We start from the raw sequence: 21,924 nt of genomic DNA on the forward strand, positions 1-21,924 counted from the left end.
CGGAGGAATCACCGTACAACTGGCAACACGAGTCAGCTTGCAGGCACCCGGCCGGCCACAAGGAGTTGCTAGAGCTCGATGGGACAAGGACATCCCAGCCGGCCAAATGATGGGCCAATTGTGCACTGCCTCATGGGTCTGTAGTGATGCCTCTAGCACTGCGATGCAGTGCCTTAGACCACTGTGCAACTCGGGAGGCCCCAGAAATGCTTTGTCGAGATCGGTGTAGAAGAACTTGACTGGCCTGCACAGAGGCCTGACCTCAACTCCATCGAACACCTTTGGGATGAATTGGAACGCCGACATCAGTACCCAACCTCACTAATGCTCTTGTGGCTGAATGGAAGTAAGTCCCTGCAGCAATGTTCCAACATCTAGTGGAAAGCCTTCCCAGAAGAGTGGATGTTGTTATAGCAGCAAAGAGGGGACCAACTCCATATTAAGGCCCATGATTTTGGAATGAGATGTTCGACGAGCAGGTGTCCACATACTTCTGGCCATGTATATAATATACTATACTGTATGACTGCATCTATAACAGTCAGTGCTATAATGAGAGATGTATGACCGCTTCATCACAGGATCAATATTAAGAGCAGTTCAGTTTACTGTATGGTCTAAGATAAGTACCGCTTGAGTTACACTGCTGGTAGAAGTTGCTGCTAGGCACAGATCTGGGATCAGCTTAACCTTGCTAAACTACTGATCTTAGGTCAGTTTCTGGAGGTTACTTCATCCACCCTGATTTACAGAATGATCCAAGTACTGTCAAATGTATCATATGGTGTAGTTGAAGCAACAATTACTCTAAAAACAGGTATGTAATGTCTGAACAGCCAGTACATAATACCATGTATTATCATGGTATTGGACTCACACACAACAGAGATGGATGTTGAGAGAGACGTATCCTGCCCTCTCTCCCAAAGTCTTGGCTAAGATAACGGCAGTATTGTTCTCTGAAAAGTTCAGCAATGACAAAATTATTATTGTTTAGAGTCGTTATGAAGTCCCGAACAGACCCAGATGTGCTGGGTAGGACACACACACACACACACACACACACACACACACACACACACACACTTTGTCGAGTGGAGTGTTTGTGTAATTATTATCAGCCATGCTATCCATACTGACTAAGTTTGTTTTCTTCTGGGTCCCTTCCAAATAGCTCCAGGGGCAGCGGTGTCCTTGTGACCCAGTGCTGCATCCAAACTCCTGTGTGTGTTTGTGAAGTGTTCAGAGAAGTAGAACATGTTCATTTCTCATTTGACTCTATCCTTCTAGTGAACAGACCCAATGAGAATGTCTCAGTGTACATCTGTTTCAATGTGATGACCTGATAACGTGGGTCGTCCATCTTGGGAGGTGGTGGACAGACAGACAGCTGGCTTCCTGTGCAGTGATGTATGAGAGTCTATTGTAGTGTTTATCACATGGAGGCTCGGCTTCCTCCTGGGTCAAGGCTAACTCTGAGACATGGCTGGAGACTCCTATGGCTGGAGACTGACTGACTGTGGTGTCGTTGGAGTCTACATCCATGTCCATATCTCAGGGTTATAGGTCACGGCTACAGGCTGGAAAACATGCTTTATCATTAGCCAGGTCAGAATACAAGTCTGAACTGTTGTTCAGTTAGGAAGCTGACCAACAGATTACACATAAACCCACCTGGAAGTGTGTGAGTTGTTTGTGTGTATCTTTGTCTGTTTCTGTGTGTTCTTGAGTCGATATGTACAGCTGTTTAGTGATGTGAGGCCCTGGACAGGCTGAGAGGACTAGGGGCCATTCCCAGGTGGGCAATCCCTGTTCCGTCACCTAGATGATCCGTGTGGAAACAGCTGCAGAGGAAGGTTCCCAAGAATGTCTGTTCCCCTAAGGAGTTAACTAGGGCACACCCAGGAGGGTGTGTGTGTTTGTGTGGTCAACAACAGCTTTCACAGTGGAATGTTCTGTGTGATTTTGTGTGTTTACAGAACTTCTGTGTTTTGCTGTTTATGGGCATTCCAATAGTGTTTTTCTGTCTGTGTTTGTAGAAGTGCAGTTGATTGGTCTGTCAGTGTGGGCATCCTCTCTGTCCTCTGTACTGTGTGGCACAGCGGAGGTTGTTGAAGGGAGGACGGCTCATAGTAATGGCTGGAATGGAGTCAATGGAATAGTCCTCCCCTCAGCAGCCTCCACTGGTGTGGCAGTAAGAGTAGACCTCAGTAGTACAAAGGGAGACCCTGGTTGATTCCCCTCTCACTAATGGCCCTATTCATTACAGACAGACAGACCCTCCCCTCCTTCTCCCCCTTCATCCCCTCCTCCCTCCTTCCTCCTCACTCCTTCTCCCCCCTCGACTCCCCTCCTCCCTATTTCTCACCCATCCCCTCCCTCCTCTCCCTTCCTCCCCTCCAGTAAAACACACCTGTAACTCCCTCCTCCCCTCCAGTAAAATACACCTGTAACTCCCTCCTCCCCTCCAGTAAAACACACCTGTAACTCCCTCCTCCCCTCCAGTAAAACACACCTGTAACTCCCTCCTCCCCTCCAGTAAAACACACCTGTAACTCCCTCCTCCCCTCCTGTAACTTAGCTTACTGTAACTTACTCCCCATGTCTTTCATTTGCTCACACAACTACTGCCATGCATCCACTCTCTCTTTCCTTCTCTCTTTCTTCTACCTATTCATTACAGACCCCCCCTATCCTCCTCCTATCCTCCCCCTTTGCCCAGCTCTAAAGCACAGCACACCTATAACTTTCACTGGCCTACAACAATATTCTCTGGCTCTCTCACAGGTCTATTCAGTAGCTATTACTCTCTCCCCTTTACCCTTCTCACTCCTTCTCCCCCTTTCTCCTCCCCCAGTAGTAAAACATACCTCAGACTTTAACTGCTCTACTAGAATGGTCTTCACTCTCTCTGTCTTTCACCAGTCTATAGAACTACAGTGACTTGTATCTTTCACCAGTCTGTATAACTACAGTGACTTGTATCTTTCACCAGTCTATATAACTACAGTGACTTGTATCTTTCACCAGTCTGTAGAACTACAGTGACTTGTATCTTTCACCAGTCTATAGAACTACAGTGACTTGTATCTTTCACCAGTCTATAGAACTACAGTGACTTGTATCTTTCACCAGTCTGTAGAACTACAGTGACGTGTATCTTTCACCAGTCTGTAGAACTACAGTGACTTGTATCTTTCACCAGTCTGTAGAACTACAGTGACTTGTATCTTTCACCAGTCTGTAGAACTACAGTGACTTGTGTCTTTCACCAGTCTGTAGAACTACAGTGACTTGTATCTTTCACCAGTCTGTAGAACTACAGTGACTTGTATCTTTCACCAGTCTGTAGAACTACAGTGACTTGTATCTTTCACCAGTCTGTAGAACTACAGTGACTTGTATCTTTCACCAGTCTGTAGAACTACAGTGACTTGTATCTTTCACCAGTCTGTAGAACTACAGTGACTTGTATCTTTCACCAGTCTGTAGAACTACAGTGACTTGTATCTTTCACCAGTCTGTAGAACTACAGTGACTTGTATCTTTCACCAGTCTCTAGAACTACAGTGACTTGTATCTTTCACCAGTCTGTAGAACTACAGTGACTTGTATCTTTCACCAGTCTATAGAACTACAGTGACTTGTATCTTTCACCAGTCTATAGAACTACAGTGACTTGTATCTTTCACCAGTCTATAGAACTACAGTGACTTGTATCTTTCACCAGTCTGTAGAAGTATGTAACCCTTTGGAAATACCTTGATTTCTGCATAAATTGGTCATTAAATTTGATCTGATCTTCATCTAGGTCACAACAATAGACAAACACAGCTTAAACTAATAACTCAAACAATGATACGTTTTCATGACTTTATTGAACACACCGTGTAAACATTCACAGTGCAGGGTGGGAGAAGTATGTGAACCCTCGGATTTAATAACTGTTGACCCTCCTTTGGCAGCAATAACCTCAACCAAATGTTTTCTGTAGTTGCGGATCAGACCAGCACAACGGTCAGGAGAAATTTTGGGCCATTCCTCTTTACAAAACTGTTTCAGTTCAGCAATATTCTTGGGATGTCTGGTGTGAACTGCTCTCTTGAGGTCATACCACAGCATCTCAAGCGGGTTGAGCTTCAATTGGCGGACAGATAGCCTTACATTCTCCTGCAAAATGTCTTGATAAACTTGGGAATTCATTTTTCCCGTCGATGATAGCAAGCTGTCCAGGCCCTGAAGCAGCCAGCAAAGCAGCCCCAAACCATGATGCTCCCTCCACCATACTTTACCGTTGGGATGAGGTTTTGATGTTGGTGTGCTGTGCCTTTGTTCTCCACACATAGTGTTTTGTGTTCCTTCCTCCCAAACAACTCAACTGTAGTTTCATCTGTCCACAGAATATTTTGCCAGTAGCGCTGTGAAACATCCAGGTGCACTTTTGCAAACTTCAGACGTGCAGCAATGTTTTGGACAGCAGTCCTCCCATGAATACCATTCTTGTTTAGTGTTTTACGTATCGTAGACTCGTCAACAGAGATGTTAGCATGTTCCAGATATTTCTGTAAGTCTTTAGCTGAGACTCTAGGATTCTTCGTAACCTCATTGAGCATTCTGCACTGTGCTCTTGCAGTCATCTTTGCAGGACGGCCACTCCTAGGGAGAGTAGCAACAGTGCTGAACTTTCTCTATTTATAGACAATGTGTCTTACCGTGGACTGATGAACATCAAGGCTTTTAGAGATACTTTTGTAACCCTCAACAATTCTTCATCTTAGGTCTTCTGAGATCTCTTTTGTTCGAGGCATGGTTTACATCAGCCAATGCTTCTTGTGAATAGAAAACTCAAATTTTATAAGTGTTGTTTTATAGGGAAAGGAAGCTCTAACCAACATCTCCAATCTCTTTTCATTGATTGGACTCCAGGTTAGGTGACTCCAATGAGCTTTTGGAGAAGTCATTAGCCTAGGGGTTCACATACTTTTTCCAACCTACACTGTGAATGTTTAAATGATGTATTCAATATAGACAAGAAAAATACAATAATTTGTGTGTTATTAGTTTAAGCACACTGTGTTTGTCTATTGTTTTGACCTAGATCCGATCAAATTTGATGACCAATTGATGCAGAAATGCAGGTCATTCCAAAGGGTTCACATACTTTTCTTGCCACTGTAGACTTGTTGTGAGAAGATTCCGTAGATCACTGAAGTTCTGTGTTATTCTAGGAATGTTTCTGTTCCATGTTTCTGACGTCTATAACAGTTGATTTATTACACCCTTCTTCTTTAATTTCCCCATTGCCTCTCTTTCTCCTCTTTCTTCAGTTTCAATACTGTCACAAAACCCTCACTCTCTTTCTCCTCTTTCTTCAGTTTCAATACTGTCACAAAACTCTCACTCTCTTTCTCCTCTTTCTTCAGTTTCAATACTGTCACAAAAATTTCACTCTCTTTCTCCTCTTTCTTCAGTTTCAATACTGTCACAAAAATTTCACTCTCTTTCTCCTCTTTCTTCAGTTTCAATACTGTCACAAAACTCTCACTCTCTTTCTCCTCTTTCTTCAGTTTCAATACTGTCACAAAACTCTCACTCTCTTTCTCTCCTCCCCCTGTCACTTTACCCCTCCCTTTTCCATCTATTCATTCACCCCCGTAGTCAGACTCTCCCAAGCAATGTAGATATAGAGAAACGTATAACCCTGCCTACACAAGCACACACACAAACACACATTCACACTCACACACACACACACACACACACACACATACAGTTAAAAGGAAAAAGACATGTATTCCCTTACAATTCCACAGACCCTCTCTGCTGCTCATAAAACACATAGTAAACTCATAGTACACACACATTCTACACATTGAATTTCTCACTCCCTATTCAGTCACTTAGCCTCCCTCTGTTTTACACACACTAAACGCTATAAGAAGAGAACCATGTAACTCCTGCCTGCAGTGCCTAGACAATAACACATACATGACAACACACACTTTCTCTTTCTGACTGTTTCTCTAGCCTCCATCTATTCATTAGGCTCTTCTCCTCCAATCACTTTTCTTTACTGTTTTCCCTCACCTCTTGACCTTGTCCGCCTAACACAAACAGCCTCTCAGGGTGGTCTATTCACTGTTTACACACACACACACACACACACACACACACACACACACACACACACACACACACACACACACACACACACTGGTCTAGTGTGTTTATGTCAAGCAGAAATATTTACAGCCATTACTAATCGCATTTCATGCACATCCTCAAGGGTTTTTAACACATGAATACGCACTGTACTGTAGACACACACACACATTCGCACGCCCGCCCGCACACACAGACACACAAATACACACACACACACACACACACACACACACACACACACACACACACACACACACACACTGAAGCACCCACAATCCATTGTGTGAACCTTTTGAACGTATTTTCACACATTCTCTCATTGACATAAACAGTCACGGTTCTTTTTTAAAACTGGTGGTGTACGTGCGTATGTGTGTGCGTGTGTGAGTGTGTATGTTCACTTGACTCTGTCCAGATGAGTAGAGTGTCTTTTTAAACTTTCCAGCTGTTGGTGACAGCTGTGTGACTGGAAGAAGGAGAGAGAGGGCGAGAGAAGAGGGAGAGGATAGAGAAAGAACGAGTGAAGGAGAGAGAGGGTAAAAAAGAGAGAAGGAGAGATGGGAAGAAATAGAGGAGAGATAAGATAGAGAGAAGAAAGAGAAGAAGATAGTAAGGAGAGAGAGGATAAAATAGAGAAGATAGAGAGTAGAGAGAAGAGAGAGAAGAAGATAGAGAGGAGAGAGAGAAGAAGATAGAGAAGATAGAGAGTAGAGAGAAGATAGAGAGTAGAGAGAAGATAGAGAGGAGAGAGAGAAGATAGAGAGTAGAGAGAGAGAAGAAGATAGAGAGGAGAGAGAGAAGAAGATAGAGAAGATAGAGAGTAGATAGATAGAGAGGAGAGAGAGAGAAGATAGAGAGGGAGAAGAAGATAGAGGAGAGAGAGAGGAGAAGATAGAGAGAGAGAATAAGATATAGAGAGAGAAGATAGAGAGGAGAGAGAGAGAAGAATATAGTGAGAAGAAGATAGTGAGGAGAGAGAGAAGATAGAGAGAAGAAGATAGCGAGGAGAGAGAGAAGATAGTGAGGAGAGAGAGATAGAAGATAGAGAGGAGAGAGAGAGAAGATAGATAGAGAGAGAGAGAAGAAGATAGAAAGGAGAGAGAGAGAAGATAGAGAGGAGAGAGTGGAAGAAAGAGAGGAGAGAGAGAGAGAAGATAGAGAGGAAGAAAGAGATCGATGGAAAGGAGAGAGAGAGAAGATGGAGAGGAGAGAGAGAGAGAATACGATAAAAAGGAGAGAGTGGAAGAAAGAGAGGAGAGAGAGAGAAGATAGAGAGGAGAGAGAGAGAAGATAGAAAGGAGAGAGTGGAAGAAAAAGGAGAGGGAGAAGATAGAGAGGAGAGAGAGAGAGAAGAAGATATAGAGAAGAGGAGAGAGAGAAGAAGATAGAGAGAGAGAGAGAAGAATATAGAGAGAAGAGAGAGAGAAGATGATAGAGAGAAGAGAGAGAGAAGATGATAGAGAGGAGAGAGAGAGAAGCAGATAGAGAGAAGAAGAGAGAGAGGAGAAGATAGAGAGAAGATAGAGAGAAGAAGATGGAGAGAGAGAAGAAGAGAGAGAGGAGAAGATAGAGAGGAGAGAGAGAAGAAGATAGAGAGAGAGAGAAGAAGATAGAGAGTGGAAGAAGATAGAGAGGAGAGAGAGAGAAGAAGATAGAGAGGAGAGAGAGAGGAGAAGATAGAGAGAAGAAGATAGAGAGATAGAAGAAGATAGAGTGGAAGAAGATAGAGAGGAGAGAGAGAGAAGAAGATAGAAAGGAGAGAGAGAGAAGAAGATAGAGAGGAGAGAGAGAGGATAGAGAGAGAAGAAGATAGAGAGGAGAGAGAGAGAAGAAGATAGAAAGGAGAGAGAGGGAAGAAGATAGAGAGGAGAGAGAGGGAAGAAGATAGAAAGGAGAGAGAGAGAAGAAGATAGAGAGGAGAGAGTGGAAGAAAGAGAGCGATGGAAAGGGGGAGACAATAATAATAAGGTGTGTATATATATATATATATATATATATATATATATATACATACACACTACTGGTCAAAAGTTTTAGAAAACCTACTTTCCTTCACTCTGCCCCACTCAGCTCAAACCAGATGGGATGGCGTATCGCTGCAGAATGCTGTGGTAGCCATGCTGGCTAAGTGTGCCTTGAATTAAATAAATCACAGACCGTGTCACCAGCAAAGAACCATCACACCTCCTCCTCCGTGGGAAATACACATGTGGAGATCATCCGTTCACCCACACCACGTCTCACAAAGACACTGCGGTTGAAACCAAATATTTCCAATTTGGACTCCAGAACAAAGGACAAATTTGCACCGGTGTAATGTCCATTGCTCGTGTTTCTTGGCCCAAGCAAGTCTCTTCTTATTGGTGTCCTTCAGTAGTGGTTTCTTCCTTTCCTGTGGCGGTCCTCATGAGAGCCAGTTTCATCATAGCACTTAATGGTTTTTGCGAATGCACTTGAAGAAACTTTCAAAGTTGGACTGCCGTGTCTCTTTGCCGTGTCTCTTTGCTTATTTGAGCTGTTCTTTTTTTTCCAATTTCGTGGTATCTAATTGGTCGAGAGCTGTGCGTCCTCCAAAACACAACCCAACCAAGCTGCACTGCTTCTTGACACAAAGCCCACTTAACCCGGAAGCCAGCCACACCAATGTGTCGGAGGAAACCCAGTACACCTGGCGACCGTGTCAGTGTGTGCACAGGAGTCGCTAGTGTGTGATAGGACAAGGACATCCCTGCCTGCCAAACCCTCCCCTAACCCGGATGACGCTGGGCCAATTGTGCTCCGCACCATGGGTCTCCCGGCCACAGAGCCTATTTGAGCTGTTCTTGCCATAATATGGACTTGGTCTTTTACCAAATAGGGTTTTCTTCTGTATACCACCCCTACCTTGTCACAACACAACTGATTGGATGAAACGCGTTACGAAGGAAACAAATTCGACAAAGAAATTCCACTTTTAAGAAGGCACACCTGTTAATTGAAATGCATTCCAGGTGACTACCTCATGAAGCTGGTTGAGAGAATGCCAAGAGTGTGCAAAGCTGTTATCAAGACAAAGGGTGTCTATTTGAAGAATCTCAAATAAAAAATATATTTAGATTTGTTTAACGCTTTTTTGATTACTAAAGGATTCCATTTGTGTTATTTCATAGTTTTGATGTCTTCACTATTAGTCTACAATGTAGAAAATAGTATAAATAAATAACTATGTGTTCTAAAACTTTAGACCGGTAGTGTACAGTGGGGCAAAAAAGTATTTAGTCAGCCACCAATTGTGCAAGTTCTCCCACTTAAAAAGATGAGAGAGGCCTGTCATTTTCATCATAGGTACACTTCAACTATGACAGACAAAATGAGAAAAAAAATCCAGAAAATCACATTGTAGGATTTTTAATGAATTTATTTGCAAATTATGGTGGAAAATAAGTATTTGGTCAATAACAAAAGTTTATCTCAATACTTATATACTTTGTTATATACCCTTTGTTGGCAATGACAGAGGTCAAACGTTTTCTGTAAGTCTTCACAAGGTTTTCACACACTGTTGCTGGTATTTTGGCCCATTCCTCCATGCAGATCTCCATGTAGATACACCCTCAGAGAGTGGGGTCACAGGAAGGGAGAGACAGATGTAGACAGACCAAAAAGAGAGAAAAACGGGGGAACTAATCCGTGAAAGGAAGGGAGGAGGGGAACCAACTGAAAGGAGAGGAGAGAGTCACAAAGGCTTACAGTATATACAATGTATGTGTGTGCGTGTTTGGAGAGTATTGATGAGTTAATGCGAGCTGATCACATATCAAGAGCTGTGTGTGTGTTTCTGTGTTGGTGTGTGTGTGTGTGTGATAACCTCTGAATATCCCAGCAGTAGGTTTATGATGTGCTCAACACAAAACACTACTATGAATATCCCAGCAGTAGGTTTATGATGTGCTCAACACAAAACACTACTATGAATATCCCAGCAGTAGGTTTATGATGTGCTCAACACAAAACACTACTATGAATATCCCAGCAGTAGGTTTATGATGTGCTCAACACAAAACACTGAATGTCCCAGCAGTAGGTTTATGATGTGCTCAACACAAAACACTACTATGAATATCCCAGCAGTAGGTTTATGATGTGCTCAACACAAAACGCTACTATGAATATCCCAGCAGTAGGTTTATGATGTGCTCAACACAAAACACTACTATGAATATCCCAGCAGTAGGTTTATGATGTGCTCAACACAAAACACTATGAATATCCCAGCAGTAGGTTTATGTGCTCAACACAAAACACTACTATGAATATCCCAGCAGTAGGTTTATGTTGTGCTCAACACAAAACACTGTGAATATCCCAGCAGTAGGTTTATGATGTGCTCAATACAAAACACTACTATGAATATCCCAGCAGTAGGTTTATGTTGTGCTCAACACAAAACACTACTATGAATATCCCAGCAGTGGGTTTATGATGTGCTCAACACAAAACACTGAATATCCCAGCAGTAGGTTTATGATGTGCTCAACACAAAACACTACTATGAATATCCCAGCAGTAGGTTTATGATGTGCTCAACACAAAACACTACTATGAATATCCCAGCAGTAGGTTTATGATGTGCTCAACACAAAACACTGAATGTCCCAGCAGTAGGTTTATGATGTGCTCAACACAAAACACTACTATGAATATCCCAGCAGTAGGTTTATGATGTGCTCAATACAAAACACTACTATGAATATCCCAGCAGTAGGTTTATGATGTGCTCAACACAAAACACTACTATGAATGTCCCAGCAGTAGGTTTATGATGTGCTCAACACAAAACACTACTATGAATGTCCCAGCAGTAGGTTTATGATGTGCTCAACACAAAACACTACTATGAATGTCCCAGCAGTAGGTTTATGATGTGCTCAATACAAAACACTACTATGAATATCCCAGCAGTAGGTTTATGATGTGCTCAACACAAAACACTACTATGAATGTCCCAGCAGTAGGTTTATGATGGGCTCAACACAAAACACTACTATGAATGTCCCAGCAGTAGGTTTATGATGTGCTCAACACAAAACACTACTATAAATGTCCCAGCAGTAGGTTTATGATGTGCTCAACACAAAACACTACTATGAATATCCCAGCAGTAGGTTTATGATGTGCTCAACACAAAACACTACTATGAATATCCCAGCAGTAGGTTTATGATGTGCTCAACACAAAACACTACTATGAATATCCCAGCAGTAGGTTTATGATGTGCTCAACACAAAACACTGAATGTCCCAGCAGTAGGTTTATGATGTGCTCAACACAAAACACTACTATGAATATCCCAGCAGTAGGTTTATGATGTGCTCAACACAAAACGCTACTATGAATATCCCAGCAGTAGGTTTATGATGTGCTCAACACAAAACACTACTATGAATATCCCAGCAGTAGGTTTATGATGTGCTCAACACAAAACACTATGAATATCCCAGCAGTAGGTTTATGTGCTCAACACAAAACACTACTATGAATATCCCAGCAGTAGGTTTATGTTGTGCTCAACACAAAACACTGTGAATATCCCAGCAGTAGGTTTATGATGTGCTCAATACAAAACACTACTATGAATATCCCAGCAGTAGGTTTATGTTGTGCTCAACACAAAACACTACTATGAATATCCCAGCAGTGGGTTTATGATGTGCTCAACACAAAACACTGAATATCCCAGCAGTAGGTTTATGATGTGCTCAACACAAAACACTACTATGAATATCCCAGCAGTAGGTTTATGATGTGCTCAACACAAAACACTACTATGAATATCCCAGCAGTAGGTTTATGATGTGCTCAACACAAAACACTGAATGTCCCAGCAGTAGGTTTATGATGTGCTCAACACAAAACACTACTATGAATATCCCAGCAGTAGGTTTATGATGTGCTCAATACAAAACACTACTATGAATATCCCAGCAGTAGGTTTATGATGTGCTCAACACAAAACACTACTATGAATGTCCCAGCAGTAGGTTTATGATGTGCTCAACACAAAACACTACTATGAATGTCCCAGCAGTAGGTTTATGATGTGCTCAACACAAAACACTACTATGAATGTCCCAGCAGTAGGTTTATGATGTGCTCAATACAAAACACTACTATGAATATCCCAGCAGTAGGTTTATGATGTGCTCAACACAAAACACTACTATGAATGTCCCAGCAGTAGGTTTATGATGTGCTCAACACAAAACACTACTATGAATGTCCCAGCAGTAGGTTTATGATGTGCTCAACACAAAACACTACTATAAATGTCCCAGCAGTAGGTTTATGATGTGCTCAACACAAAACACTACTATGAATATCCCAGCAGTAGGTTTATGATGTGCTCAACACAAAACACTACTATGAATATCCCAGCAGTAGGTTTATGATGTGCTCAACACAAAACACTACTATGAATATCCCAGCAGTAGGTTTATGATGTGCTCAACACAAAACACAAAACACTACTAGGTTTATGCCCTTTTCCATTGTCAGTGTTACACTGTAGCCGGTTGTAAAAGATTGTTACAGTAATGTATACCTACTCAAATACAGGTTAAATAAAAATACATAAATAAACACACAAATGCAATACAGTAACAAAAACATTTTCATTTATTTCCAAATTGTAAAACAGGAAAAACATTCAGTAAGATAAAGGGTTTTCTGTACAAAAATAAAAAATGAAAGTGGCTCATTCTTTCAAAACTCTAAAAACAAAGACAAAAACGCATGCAAAAATGTTTAAAAGAATAAAAAGGGATTAGGCTGCATCCTGCCTCCTATTTGGGTCTGGCCACAGCACCTCATCTACATCACAAGCCATGTTCTCCCTGGCCACAGCACCTCATCTACATCACAAGCCATGTTCTCCCTGGCCACAGCACCTCATCTACATCACAAGCCATGTTCTCCCTGGCTAAACAGCACCTCATCTACATCACAAGCCATGTTCTCCCTGGCTAAACAGCACCTCATCTACATCACAAGCCATGTTCTCCCTGGCCACAGCACCTCATCTACATCACAAGCCATGTTCTCCCTGGCCACAGCACCTCATCTACATCACAAGCCATGTTCTCCCTGGCCACAGCACCTCATCTACATCACAAGCCATGTTCTCCCTGGCTAAACAGCACCTCATCTACATCACAAGCCATGTTCTCCCTGGCTAAACAGCACCTCATCTACATCACAAGCCATGTTCTCCCTGGCCACAGCACCTCATCTACATCACAAGCCATGTTCTCCCTGGCTAAACAGCACCTCATCTACATCACAAGCCATGTTCTCCCTGGCCACAGCACCTCATCTACATCACAAGCCATGTTCTCCCGGGCCACAGCACCTCATCTACATCACAAGCCATGTTCTCCCTGGCCACAGCACCTCATCTACATCACAAGCCATGTTCTCCTGGCTAAACAGCACCTCATCTACATCACAAGCCATGTTCTCCTGGCCACAGCACCTCATCTACATCACAAGCCATGTTCTCCCTGGCTAAACAGCACCTCATCTACATCACAAGCCATGTTCTCCTGGCCACAGCACCTCATCTACATCACAAGCCATGTTCTCCCTGGCTAAACAGCACCTCATCTACATCACAAGCCATGTTCTCCCTGGCCACAGCACCTCATCTACATCACAAGCCATGTTCTCCCTGGCTAAACAGCACCTCATCTACATCACAAGCCATGTTCTCCCTGGCCACAGCACCTCATCTACATCACAAGCCATGTTCTCCCTGGCTAAACAGCACCTCATCTACATCACAAGCCATGTTCTCCCTGGCCACAGCACCTCATCTACATCACAAGCCATGTTCTCCCTGGCCACAGCACCTCATCTACATCACAAGCCATGTTCTCCCTGGCCACAGCACCTCATCTACATCACAAGCCATGTTCTCCCTGGCCACAGCACCTCATCTACATCACAAGCCATGTTCTCCCTGGCCACAGCACCTCATCTACATCACAAGCCATGTTCTCCCTGGCTAAACAGCACCTCATCTACATCACAAGCCATGTTCTCCCTGGCCACAGCACCTCATCTACATCACAAGCCATGTTCTCCCTGGCTAAACAGCACCTCATCTACATCACAAGCCATGTTCTCCCTGGCTAAACAGCACCTCATCTACATCACAAGCCATGTTCTCCTGGCTAAACAGCACCTCATCTACATCACAAGCCATGTTCTCCCTGGCTAAACAGCACCTCATCTACATCACAAGCCATGTTCTCCCTGGCTAAACAGCACCTCATCTACATCACAAGCCATGTTCTCCCTGGCTAAACAGCACCTCATCTACATCACAAGCCATGTTCTCCCTGGCTAAACAGCACCTCATCTACATCACAAGCCATGTTCTCCCTGGCTAAACAGCACCTCATCTACATCACAAGCCATGTTCTCCCTGGCCACAGCACCTCATCTACATCACAAGCCATGTTCTCCCTGGCCACAGCACCTCATCTACATCACAAGCCATGTTCTCCCTGGTTAAACAGCACCTCATCTACATCACAAGCCATGTTCTCCCTGGCTAAACAGAACCTCATCTACATCACAAGCCATGTTCTCCCTGGCTAAACAGAACCTCATCTACATCACAAGCCATGTTCTCCCTGGCTAAACAGAACCTCATCTACATCACAAGCCATGTTCTCCCTGGCCACAGCACCTCATCTACATCACAAGCCATGTTCTCCCTGGCCACAGCACCTCATCTACATCACAAGCCATGTTCTCCCTGGCCACAGCACCTCATCTACATCACAAGCCATGTTCTCCCTGGCTAAACAGCACCTCATCTACATCACAAGCCATGTTCTCCCTGGCTAAACAGCACCTCATCTACATCACAAGCCATGTTCTCCTGGCTAAACAGCACCTCATCTACATCACAAGCCATGTTCTCCTGGCTAAACAGCACCTCATCTACATCACAAGCCATGTTCTCCTGGCTAAACAGCACCTCATCTACATCACAAGCCATGTTCTCCCTGGCCACAGCACCTCATCTACATCACAAGCCATGTTCTCCCTGGCTAAACAGCACCTCATCTACATCACAAGCCATGTTCTCCCTGGCTAAACAGCACCTCATCTACATCACAAGCCATGTTCTCCCTGGCTAAACAGCACCTCATCTACATCACAAGCCATGTTCTCCCTGGCTAAACAGCACCTCATCTACATCACAAGCCATGTTCTCCCTGGCCACAGCACCTCATCTACATCACAAGCCATGTTCTCCCTGGCCACAGCACCTCATCTACATCACAAGCCATGTTCTCCCTGGCTAAACAGCACCTCATCTACATCACAAGCCATGTTCTCCCTGGCTAAACAGAACCTCATCTACATCACAAGCCATGTTCTCCCTGGCTAAACAGAACCTCATCTACATCACAAGCCATGTTCTCCCTGGCTAAACAGAACCTCATCTACATCACAAGCCATGTTCTCCCTGGCTAAACAGCACCTCATCTACATCACAAGCCATGTTCTCCCTGGCTAAACAGAACCTCATCTACATCACAAGCCATGTTCTCCCTGGCTAAACAGAATCTTCTGGAGTGACAGATCCAGCCACCAAAAGCCCCCACATCAACTTCACCACATGCATCCTCCATTGCCTGAAGAGGCATGTGAGGGGATGGCGGTCATACACCTTCCACCACCATGCCGGAAAAAACTATTCAATTGTGTTTAGGAATGGGGAATATGGTGGGAGGTATAGAACAAACTGTGGGTGGTCGATGAACCAGAGCATCCCGGTGGAAACTCACGTTGTCCCAGATGACATACCTGGGCTGCTCTGGTCCACCTCTCTGCTCGGCTGGAATGAGGATGCCATGTAGTGTGTCCAGGAATTTCTGAATGTACGGATGATAGATGCAACCGTGTAGCAGCTCAGGTTGAGCTGAACTCTCTGCCCAGCCTCCCTTATACTCAATCCATGGTTGAGCACATGGTCAATCAATGTGGCCCTGATCTCATCTGAGCCGTCCGTCGTTGTCGTTCTCCTTCACCTCTGGCTCTGGCTCTGGCCCTGGTTCTGGCTCTGGCTCTGGCCCTGGCTCTGGCTCTGGCCCTGGCCCTGGCTCTGGCTCTGGCTCTGGCCCTGGCTCTGGCCCTGGCTCTGGCTCTGGCCCTGGCTCTGGCTCTGGCCCTGGCTCTGGCTCTGGCTCTGGCCCTGGCTCTAGCTCTGGCCCTGGCTCTGGCTCTGGCTCTGGCCCTGGCTCTGGCTCTGGCTCTAGCTCTAGCTCTTGATTCACCATTGACTTCCATTTTCCTCCACAACAGGAGAGCTCATCTGTGGCCTTTTATAGTGCTAAAGCTCTGATTTCTAAGTGAACCATTCAGCAGCGAGTGTTTACACCTGTGAGGAGTGGGTGTTTCCAATTGGTGTATAGAGCTTGGTATTGTGATTGAAGTTGCTTTCCAAAGGGACTGAAGATAATTTCATTTTTAATGTTGAGCCTAACGTAGAGAAATGTGTGTAGTGTTTTGCAAAATCACTATGTGATTTAGAATTGAAAAGTGTAAAGCAGAAATTCTGTTGGCAATTTTACAGACTTGGTTTCAGGGATTGGGTGCATGAGTTTCAAGTTCCAATTTTAGTGTGTAAACAATTGGGAAAAACAGTAATTCTGACTATTTTGAGGAAGTGTATACTGGCTACGGCGTCTCAAGACGGACAAACAGTACTATTGCAGTTTTTTCTCAATTTTAACGCAAAGGTCTTTTAAGGGAGTACGAGAGCACCCTTGTTTGGTCCTCGGCTAGGTGAAGGCTGAACCGAAGCATGCCGACGGCTTCAGGCCTTTCTAGTATTAACACTGTGAGTAAGTACTGTCACTTAGTAACTGAACTCCTTCTGCCCTCTTTATTAGTGCTTTGTGTGTGTGTGTCCCTCTGGGGGTTAAAGTGATTTACAGGTAGTACTATGATCTTCACTGTTCCTCTATTGGAGAAATATATCAGGTGTGCAGGGTTAGACTCCAACTGTAGTTTCACTCTCCTCACTCCCTTCAGAATGCTCAAACTGTCTCCAGTACTTCTCTATTGGCCTGACTCGCACGTGCATAGACACACTTACACACACACACACACTCAGACATACAGCTCAGTGTTGGATAGAAAAGCTGGGTGGATTTATGTGTGTATGGCTGATCCCAGAGAGTCTATTATTTCCATATGCTGCTTAGTGCATCGGCCCACTGTCAGAGCGATCATGAGACAATAGTGTGTGTGTCTGTGTGTGTGTGTGTGTGTGTGTGTGTGTGTCTGACTAATACCTCTCCTATTTTATGCTTGCCCTCTTAATTTGTATGACTCTCTCTCATCTCTTCTTCTCTGTCGATTATATCTCTTCATTTTCCTCTCTCCCTTTTCTGATTCTCCAGCCACCTAGTGTACTGGCCAGCCTTAGGGTTAGGGTTAGGGTTGGGCATGACATTATAGCCTCAATTGTCAATACTTGGGATCTACAGTACTGACATGTATTTGACCCTCCCTCCCTCCCTCCCTCCCTCCCTCCCTCCCTCCCTCCCTCCCTCCCTCCCTCTCTCCCTCGCTCCCTCCCTCCCTCCCTCTCTCCCTCGCTCCCTCCCTCCCTCCCTCCCTCTGTCTGTCAGGTATGTGTAGGAGGTGCAGACTCCAGAGCAGAGCAGTGCGCTTCCTACAACAACCAGGAGTTTATGGGCAGACTGTACGACTGGGAACCTTTCACTGAGGGTAAGTTACACACACACACACATGCATACACATACACATGCACACACACTTGTTAAAGAGAGAGAGAGAGAGAGAGAGAGAGAGAGAGAGAGAGGGAGGAGAGAGAGAGAGAGAGAACTCTATATACCCTTGTTCTCACAAAACATTCCCCCCTCTGTTTTTCCTCTCATTTGTCCAACATCCCTCCTTTACTTTCTTTCTCCTGCCAAGCTTCTCCTCCCATCACTGACTGAGCAGAGAGATTCCTACTGGGTGAGATAAAGACGGAGAGAAGGAGGGCAGGAGGGAGAGAGGGGACAGTGACACAAGATTAAGGGAGAGTGTGTGTGTGTGTGCGTGTGTATTTGTTGGACAGAATGAGAGAGTGTTGGAATGTGAGAGAGTGTTAGAATGTGTGTGAGTGAGTAGTTGTCTTTGTTTTAGGACCGAACTAGAGAGAGGGAGAGGGAGACAACTGTAAACAGAGATTTTGGGAAAGACAGAGAAAAGAAAAGAAAGAACGAGAGATGGGGAAGAGAGAGGACAATTATAAACATACATAAGGATTAAGTGAGCGAAGGGAAAAACAGGAATGGGGGGGAGAGAGGAGGGAAAGAGAGACAGCTGTAGAATGATATCATCAAGAATTTGTCACTGTCCTGACAGATTAATGCATATGTGTGTGTGTGTGTGTGTGTGTGTGTGTGTCTGGGAAAACTACCATGTAAATTGTCCTGAGTGCTAGTGTGTGTGTGTGTGTAAATGTGACCGCTGTATCAGTTGGCAGTACAGTCCCTCTGCTGACAGAACTATGACATCATAGAGCTACATAGACCAGGAAGTGTAGAGCTATAAAACCACTGATCTATGAGACCAGAGATCTAGAACACAACACATAGCATGCTAGAGAGGCTGGAGGCAGCACAGGGCCTCAGTCTAGTACCTGTGGACTGGAGTGTGTTGCTGCTTAACAACAACAGAAGGCTTCTGAAATTTGACCCAACAACCCACTGGCTATTGGTCCTTCTCTCTAACCTGTAGGCTATCTGGCTCTATTGTTTCTCTGATTGAAGCCAGGAGTTTTTCCTCACCAATTGTTTTTATTTAACCTTTATTTAACTAGGCAAGTCAGTTAAGAACAAATTCTAATTTACAATGACGGCCTAGGAACAGTGGGTTAACTGCCTTGTTCAGGGGCAGAACGACAGATTTTTACCTTGTCAGCTCGGGGATTCGATCAAGCAACCTTTTGGTTACTGGTCCAATGCTCTAACCACTAGGCTACCTGCTGCCCCAAATGACCTGACCTGATCTGATCTACAGTATGTAGACTGAGGCTGTATATCTGTGATGAGAGAGAGTCATGGTCAGGGTAGGGCTGATCTATGTGGACTGAGGCTGTATATCTATGTTGAGAGTCATGGTCAGGGTAGGGCTGATCTATGTGGACTGAGGCTGTATATCTATGTTGAGAGTCATGGTCATGGTCAGGGTAGGGCTGATCTATGTGGACTGAGGCTGTATATCTGTGATGAGAGAGAGTCATGGTCAGGGTAGGGCTGATCTATGTGGACTGAGGCTGTATATCTATGTTGAGAGTCATGGTCATGGTCAGGGTAGGGCTGATCTATGTGGACTGAGGCTGTATATCTATGTTGAGAGTCATGGTGATGGTCAGGGTAGGGCTGATCTATGTGGACTGAGGCTGTATATCTATGTTGAGAGTCATGGTCATGGTCAGGGTAGGGCTGATCTATGTGGACTGAGGCTGTATATCTATGTTGAGAGTCATGGTCATGGTCAGGGTAGGGCTGATCTATGTGGACTGAGGCTGTATATCTATGTTGAGAGTCATGGTCATGGTCAGGGTAGGGCTGATCTATGTGGACTGAGGCTGTATATCTATGTTGAGAGTCATGGTCAGGGTAGGGCTGATCTATGTGGACTGAGGCTGTATATCTATGTTGAGAGTCATGGTCATGGTCAGGGTAGGGCTGATCTATGTGGACTGAGGCTGTATATCTGTGATGAGAGAGAGTCATGGTCAGGGTAGGGCTGATCTATGTGGACTGAGGCTGTATATCTATGTTGAGAGTCATGGTCATGGTCAGGGTAGGGCTGATCTATGTGGACTGAGGCTGTATATCTATGTTGAGAGTCATGGTCATGGTCAGGGTAGGGCTGATCTATGTGGACTGAGGCTGTATATCTATGTTGAGAGTCATGGTCATGGTCAGGGTAGGGCTGATCTATGTGGACTGAGGCTGTATATCTATGTTGAGAGTCATGGTCATGGTCAGGGTAGGGCTGATCTATGTGGACTGTGGCTGTATATCTATGTTGAGAGTCATGGTCAGGGTAGGGCTGATCTATGTGGACTGAGGCTGTATATCTATGTTGAGAGTCATGGTCATGGTCAGGGTAGGGCTGATCTATGTGGACTGAGGCTGTATATCTATGTTGAGAGTCATGGTCATGGTCAGGGTAGGGCTGATCTATGTGGACTGAGGCTGTATAGCTATGCTGAGAGAGAGTCATGGTCATGGTCAGGGTAGGGCTGATCTATGTGGACTGAGGCTGTATATCTGTGATGAGAGAGAGTCATGGTCAGGGTAGGGCTGATCTATGTGGACTGAGGCTGTATATCTATGTTGAGAGTCATGGTCATGGTCAGGGTAGGGCTGATCTATGTGGACTGAGGCTGTAGATCTATGATGAGAGAGAGTCATGGTCAGGGTAGGGCTGATCTATGTGGACTGAGCTTATATCTATGTTGAAAGATTCATGGTCAGGGTAGGACTGGAGAGACAAGCTGTCTGCACAAACAGACAAAGCCTTTGTGTGTGTGTGTGTGTGTGTGTGTGTGTGTGTGTGTGTGTGTGTGTGTGTGTGTGTGTGTGCGTGTGCAGCGTACATATATTTACAGGTGTATATACAGTATGTCTCTTTGCCAACAGACCACTCCACTCACTTCCTCTGTCTACATACTGGACGTCTGTGTTTACTAACTGCTGTTCCTGCTCCACACAACTGAACTCAACATACAGGATATTAATATGTACCTGACCCTTAAACTAACTTGTAGTGTCAATCAATTATGCTCATGTAAATAGTTATTGTTAATATCACAACATGCTAGCTACACAGTGATTTATTTAATTTCCTTCCAGAATTCAGTCATGACAACAATTCATAGCACTACTAACATGGTGTTCATTCCATGCACAAAAACATCAACAGTAGAGCATCCCATGACATGTATAGTATAACCCTGGATGCTGATTGGCTGAAACACTCCTTGTTTACTGTTCTATTTAAGTTGGTAACCTGTTGTTGTGGTTTATGACCAATATACCACAGCTAAGGGTAGTGGTATATTGGTAGTGGTATACTCCGCGTTGCATCGTGCATTAGAACAGCCATAAGCCGTGGTATATTGGCCATATACCGCACCTGCTTCATTATAATACAACTATGTTATACAGTAATAACTACAGTACCTATCACATTTACATAAATAGTTCCCATATATTCCTTTCTTCTTACAGTATGTAAACGCAGCAAAAAAAACAAACGTCCTCTCACTGTCAGCTGTGTGTTTATTTTCAGCAAATTTAACGTGTGAATATTTGTATGAACATAACAAGATTCAACAACTGAGACATAAACTGAAGTTCCACAGACATGTGACTAACAGAAATGGAATAATGTGTCCCTGAACAAAGGTGGCCACCAGCTGCATTAAGTACTGCAGTGCATGTCCTCCTCATGGACTACACCAGATTTGCCAGTTCTTGCTGTGAGATGTTACCCCACTCTTCCTCCAAGGCACCTGCTAGTTCCCAGACATCTCTGGGGGGAATGGCCCTAGCTCTCACCCTCCGATCCAACAGGTCCCAGATGTGCTCAATGGAAGATCCGGGCTCTTCGCTGGCCATGGCAGAACACTGACATTCCTGTCTTGCAGGAAATCACTCACAGAACGAG

General features: G+C 44.4%; 1 protein-coding gene across 3 annotated transcripts in view; it reads left to right on the forward strand.

Moving 5' to 3' along the window:
- Positions 1-21,924, forward strand: part of LOC115119644 (ADAMTS-like protein 4) — a 115,345-nt gene that overhangs the window by 36,439 nt on the left and 56,982 nt on the right. For all 3 annotated transcript variants that reach the window (XM_065027813.1, XM_065027811.1, XM_065027812.1), the window contains exon 5: positions 17,859-17,958. In XM_065027813.1, the coding sequence (XP_064883885.1) occupies positions 17,859-17,958 (100 nt within the window). The remainder of the gene's footprint in view (positions 1-17,858; positions 17,959-21,924) is intronic.

Source organism: Oncorhynchus nerka, linkage group LG14 (genome assembly GCF_034236695.1).
Source record: "Oncorhynchus nerka isolate Pitt River linkage group LG14, Oner_Uvic_2.0, whole genome shotgun sequence".
Classification (NCBI taxonomy): Eukaryota; Metazoa; Chordata; class Actinopteri; order Salmoniformes; family Salmonidae; genus Oncorhynchus; species Oncorhynchus nerka.